General features: G+C 39.2%; 2 protein-coding genes across 2 annotated transcripts; one reads left to right on the top strand and one right to left on the bottom strand.

Annotated features, from left to right (window-relative positions):
- The first annotated feature begins 877 nt into the window (after window positions 1–877).
- Window positions 878–2576, top strand: LOC144207828 (transmembrane O-methyltransferase-like). Its single transcript, XM_077733471.1, has 5 exons — window positions 878–951; window positions 1052–1141; window positions 1495–1797; window positions 1860–2056; window positions 2248–2576. Exons 3-5 carry the CDS (start codon window positions 1536–1538, stop codon window positions 2560–2562), a joined length of 774 nt encoding a protein of 257 aa, XP_077589597.1. The 5' UTR covers window positions 878–951; window positions 1052–1141; window positions 1495–1535; the 3' UTR covers window positions 2563–2576.
- A 271-nt stretch (window positions 2577–2847) lies between these two features.
- LOC144207393 (cathepsin Z-like) lies at window positions 2848–4475 on the bottom strand. The gene is made up of 6 exons (XM_077732852.1): window positions 4309–4475; window positions 3917–4080; window positions 3658–3837; window positions 3395–3545; window positions 3100–3262; window positions 2848–3024 (listed from the first exon to the last, which is right to left on the bottom strand). The coding sequence occupies exons 1-6, from the start codon at window positions 4431–4433 to the stop codon at window positions 2902–2904; spliced, it is 906 nt and encodes a 301-aa protein (XP_077588978.1). The 5' UTR covers window positions 4434–4475; the 3' UTR covers window positions 2848–2901.
- Window positions 4476–5380: the final 905 nt, after the last annotated feature.

The raw sequence follows: 5380 nt of genomic DNA on the forward strand, positions 1-5380 counted from the left end.
TGGACGTCTTTGTAACGTGGCTAGAGTATATTTATTGTGTTCTTTTGCAATGAAAGTCGAAAAAAAGACACACACAAAGGAAACGTCCTTCGTATTCATCCAACTTTCAAATCAATCCCATTTGTTTAATTTTTATTTTTCATCATTCACTATTCTATTTTGATTCATGGCTCGTGACAACCACATAAATGTCATTTATTTATTGCACTTTTGTGTGAGATAAACAAAATTGCCTACTTCCAACGAGTCCTTACTGCAAAATTTCTGTTATTTGAATAAAGCAACATAGGATTTTTTTTCAAGAATTGTCTTAACTGACTCTGCTTTGACAAGAATGGACGTCCAATTCATTTAAACTGAGAATAAGTCTTGCAGAAATCTTACATTTGCAAGAAAAAAAAGACACTTTTTTAAACGAGACGCCATAAACATAAATTAAAGCAAATACACAGGGGAAAAATATTGTGAAGTATATTTACAGAAGAAATAAATCTCATTTCTGCAGAGAGAAAATGTTTTAGAACTGTCCAGATAAAGGTAATCAAAACGGGTCACTCTCATTGGTCTACAAGCTGCCAGGTGAGGGGCAAAGTATCATACAGGTAGTTAAACACTCAGTGTAAAGATACATGCAACAACAATAAATGTATGCTAGTATTAAAAGTCGTTATCGGTATCTATAATCAATAAAGAAATATGATATGGTAGGATCTGCAAATGCTGAAGGTATACAGTAAGTTCGTGTCAGCCTTACTTGATGGTAGTTTAACAGAAAGGGTATGGTTTTAACCATACAAGTCATTTTCAATCATTTTTAGATCATTTATTTGGAATCCAACCAATGCTCTTATTTTGCAACAGAACCGGATCTACAAAGGTATCCAAGCAAGTGGCGACTACTAGATGGAATAAGAAGGATAATTATGTACCACATCAATACCTTATCGAAAGGTGAGCTATGATACAACTTTGAATAAGATACATATTTACCTAAAAGAAAATGTCTGAATTGTTTTCATCTGGTCCTCGGGCGTCCTGGTTGCCATGGTAGCAGCAAAAGTGAAGTGCTACTAGGTCGATCGGGGGTTTATTTGCAAGTCAGCTGTTGCGTCTGTGCCTGACAGAAGCAAATCTACACTTGGTAAGTCTACTGCATCACTTAAAAAATGATATTTATATGCAGATCTGTATTTCAACATGTATTCCTGTTTAGAATTTTGGATCCTTAGGCCAACAAATGTTATTTTTGAAACAAGGTCGGACAGATTCGTATTAATCTTTGTAGTTATTCTATATATTTGTAAAGAATATTTGTTTCACTTCCAAACGTTTTCAAAGACAGTGTACGTATATACTGTATAAAACTTGAAAATAATACTAAGAGTAGTACTAATACTGGTCAACAGAGGGAACCAGTCATTAACTTGATAAAATAATGTACCAATGCATTGTATAATGCAACCCTCTCTCGTGGTTTTATTTCTATATCTGCAGGTTTTGAAGCCCCCATAACATTGCAGCATAAACCCATCAAAATGTCATTTTGGCCAATGATGGCCTCTTTGCCTCTCCTTCCCACCGTCGTGCTGGGATTGGGTCGCCACCGCGCCCGTGCAGCCCAATTGTGTTACGTCGTACTGACCTGGATGTTGAGGCTGCTGCGAGGACAGGTCTGCGCCGCGAGGACGCACTCCTTTGTCTTTTCGCATTGTACCCATGGCAATGCAAAGAGTGTCTTGGAGGCCTTTGACGTGTACGCAGAGACACATGCCTCCATCACACTTGGCCCACAGATTGGTCAGTATATTCTCCTGTTCAAACTGTCAAATCAGGTGGAAGGCCTCACAATTATGTCACAGGTCAGGCCGTGAATGAGATGGTCAAGAACATCCGACCCTCAAGGGTGCTGGAACTCGGGATGCATTGCGGTTACGCCTCAGTGCTCCTCCTGCGTCTGTTACCAGCTGATGGGAAGCTGCTTACGGTAGAGCAGGACCCTGCGGTAGCAGACCTCGGGGAAGAGATCATCCTGGTGGCAGGCTTTAAACACAAACAGGTAGGAATTGGACATCTATCGGTGCCAATGCTATGCAATGAGTCAAATACTATGGAAAACATTCATGTTGAGTGTTTCTGTTTTTATTCATTTAAATGGAATGATTTGAAATAACCTATACAAGGTTCAGGTATTAACTTTTGTGTATCTGTCCACTTTAATGACTACAAGCTGACATAAAACACATGTAGTTCCAGGTTTTGACAGGCAGCTCAGGTCAGATCATCCCAACACTGCACTGCCTTCTTGAAGTAGATCCAGGAACCAGCAGCACTTTCAACCTGGTGCTTATGGATCATGACCCACAACAGTACCTTTTGGATCTCCAGAATCTGGAAAAGGAAGGCCTGCTTTGCCCTTTGGGCTGCAGCATTATTGCCATCATCAGAGACCAGGGAGTTCTCAAAGCGCTTAAAGAAATGGTCCAAGCAAGACCAGAGTGTTACATCATCAAATCATTAAATAATGATATGCTAGAGCTCTTTTATCAAAAGAGTGCACAGTAAACAAATTTTACATTATGATGTCCCTTAAACAGTAAAATATATTTTTAAAACCGTTTAAATGACTCACATTTATTGTTTACAAAGTGGCATATCTCTATTTAAATTAGGCTTGAAGAATCAATTATTTCTATTACCATTCATTTGGCAGATTTGTACAATTGTTTTCTACTGAAATGATTATATTTTGTAGTTTGGGTAATTGCATTCAAACCAACTTTGGGAAAACAGATAATATCGATCAAATACCACAATTTCAAGTTAATAGCAAGAGGCCCAAAAATTATTTTGATAGTTTTATTGCCATGATTTGGACAAGACATGAACATGTTTTCAACAAATCTAATATTTAGTTGGTACAATGATATCACCATACACGCAGTCTTCCTCTATAGCCAGATTGTAGAGGGGTCCACTTCCTCCTTTGTAGGCACTGGTCACAATTCTAAGCCACCCACGCTCACCCTAATAGTAAGATGTTGAGTTAGAAGTGTTACAAAGCAAAGCAGTTTCTGCATTCTCATTCAAATCACAACTAACCCAGGGCTCTCCCCAAGAGTTGCGTACGATCCAGTATTCTGTGCCATTTTCTATCCCCCAGCCGGCCACAGACACAATGTGGTTGATCGCAGGATATTTGGCGTATTCCATGTACAATCCACCAGTGTAAAGATCCAGTTTCTCAGTGGCCATGATTGCACAGCTGCAAGATGAGAAACAGCACATGATAGATTTCAAACTGCCATTTAATGCACACGGATATGATAACAATTTTCTGATTGAATGAAAGCAACAAAAGTGTTACTCTACACACAACCAACAATATTTACAAAACCTGATAGGTCCTCTCGTGTAGATTTCTGCCTTCATGTTTTCCCGTCCTGCGATAAGGCCATAGTCACCCACTCTCCACAGAGTGTAGTTGCGCACTTTGTCACATTCTCCAAAAGTGACACATGTACCACATGCATTGAAAGGATGGCATTCTGCAGCCAGGAAAGACGTTATACACAATCACTAAAAATAACTCAACTCAATTTCACCTAGCAACATTTTAAGTTAGTCGGGCAATAATTTTGCACCTTGCACGACACTTACTTTGATCAATGGCCTGGTAGTTATTGCAGGTCTCGTCCGGGATGCCGTTCTTGTGGGCATACTCCCACACTCCGGCGTGGTCACCTCCATGGCAGGTACCAGAGTCGGCACAGTCCAGCACATGCTGAACTGACAGGTAGGCTGAAGGCCACGCAGCTCTCCGCTTGATGTTAATGCGATCTGCCAAGAAGTATAGTATAAAAAAAAAAAACTGAATTATTCTGTTTTTTAACAGTTCAGACATTTATAGAAACCTTACCCGCCATGGCACTGGTGCTCCCATGGGCCCAACAGGACCCACAGTACTGGGGGATGTGCTGGTTGCGAGTGGCACTGACATAGTTGACCCCATCAACGTTCCTCCAGTCCCAAGACTTGGGCAGCTGCACCAGGGTGAGGAGCTCATGGGCCCGCAGTGCAGTTCTAAAAGTGAATATAATAATGCAAGAGGACTTTGTTTCCAGTTACTAATAAAAAACTGCTGCTGGGTAATGAAAGCAAAGTCATTTGCAATTTTCTTAAATACTTTGAAGTGCACAATGTTTCACCTAAATAGAGCATTGTTTCACCACATAAAAAATCCCTTACGTGCATGCATCTCTCATTCATTTGTAAAAGTAAGGGTAGAATTGCAACAAAAAATGAACTCACTTGACTCCCCAGTCTGCTTTGCGAGGGATAGGTCGATAACAGGGAGGCCTCTCACTGAAAGTGCTTCCCTCCAATATGGCTACAGGCCATGCAACCAAAAGGAAGGACCACCACAGCAGGGACATGTTGAACAGACTTCAGCACAATACAGTCAAGACTGAATCTCGTCCAAATTTAAGGAGGTGGAAGTGGAACGTGACAATTAGGCTTGATTGGGAACCACAGCCAACCTGTCATTTGTCCAATTAGTCACATGATGCCACAAGCAAGAGCAGTCCGGCAGTTGAGTGGTTAGTGCATAGAAAAGGACCTTTTAGATACCCTAAAATTTACAAGAAATTGACCGATATTTAACATATTGCTTGAAAGTAACACCAATATATATACAATTCATTTAAACTGGAAGGATTGGCCCTGATTTCTCATTTTCCATTGCCATTGACGGCGATAGACGTCTAACTCCTTTTTAGGCAATTTCTCTGTAATTACACAACATCTCCACTTGCTGGCACTCTTTCCTTGACAAAATTACAACCTGGCTGCTTTATTCAATGAAATACGTACATTAATGAATTCAAATAAGAATGGGATACATTCGAATGCATTTGTTTCCCTTTTCATCATCCATTTACAAATGACGTTTAAACATTGTTTAAACTACTTACAAAAACACAAAGGTGCACAATCTGCATAATACATGTAAACATGAACAACATATTTCATATACAGTACACATACATAAATGTACCTGTAAATATGCATACAACCACACAATCATGTACATATGTAAATTTACATATACATGTATATACATATAAGCATCACATGTGCAGTAAAATAAAATGATTACTAAGACAGGAAATGATTACTACTACAAGACAGAATAAAGCTTGTCATATTGTATATTTCATTTTTGATAATTTTAATAGTTTCTAGCGAAACGATTAACCGCCTTTTCAGATTAATTCGGGTCATGCACCTGATGAAAAAATTATTGAAAAATATCTATTAAAAAAACATCTATTCAGAAATCGATGGGAAGAAAAAAAATCTAGATTGAACCGAATGACCC

This window comes from Stigmatopora nigra, chromosome 14, assembly GCF_051989575.1.
Source record: "Stigmatopora nigra isolate UIUO_SnigA chromosome 14, RoL_Snig_1.1, whole genome shotgun sequence".
Lineage (NCBI taxonomy): Eukaryota > Metazoa > Chordata > Actinopteri > Syngnathiformes > Syngnathidae > Stigmatopora > Stigmatopora nigra.

What these genes read in the sequence shown, in the direction of transcription:
- LOC144207393 (XM_077732852.1), bottom strand. Translation starts at nt 4,433, where the DNA reads ATGTCCCTGCTGTGGTGGTCCTTCCTTTTGGTTGCATGGCCTGTAGCC. An exon ending in AAAGCAGACTGGGGAGTCAA is followed by an intron (nt 4,081 to 4,308) that starts GTGAGTTCATTT and finishes ATTCACTTTTAG; the next exon opens with AACTGCACTGCGGGCCCATG. An exon ending in GAGCACCAGTGCCATGGCGG is followed by an intron (nt 3,838 to 3,916) that starts GTAAGGTTTCTA and finishes ACTTCTTGGCAG; the next exon opens with ATCGCATTAACATCAAGCGG.
- LOC144207828 (XM_077733471.1), top strand. Translation starts at nt 1,536, where the DNA reads ATGTCATTTTGGCCAATGATGGCCTCTTTGCCTCTCCTTCCCACCGTC. An exon ending in CACACTTGGCCCACAGATTG is followed by an intron (nt 1,798 to 1,859) that starts GTCAGTATATTC and finishes ATTATGTCACAG; the next exon opens with GTCAGGCCGTGAATGAGATG. An exon ending in CAGGCTTTAAACACAAACAG is followed by an intron (nt 2,057 to 2,247) that starts GTAGGAATTGGA and finishes AAACACATGTAG; the next exon opens with TTCCAGGTTTTGACAGGCAG.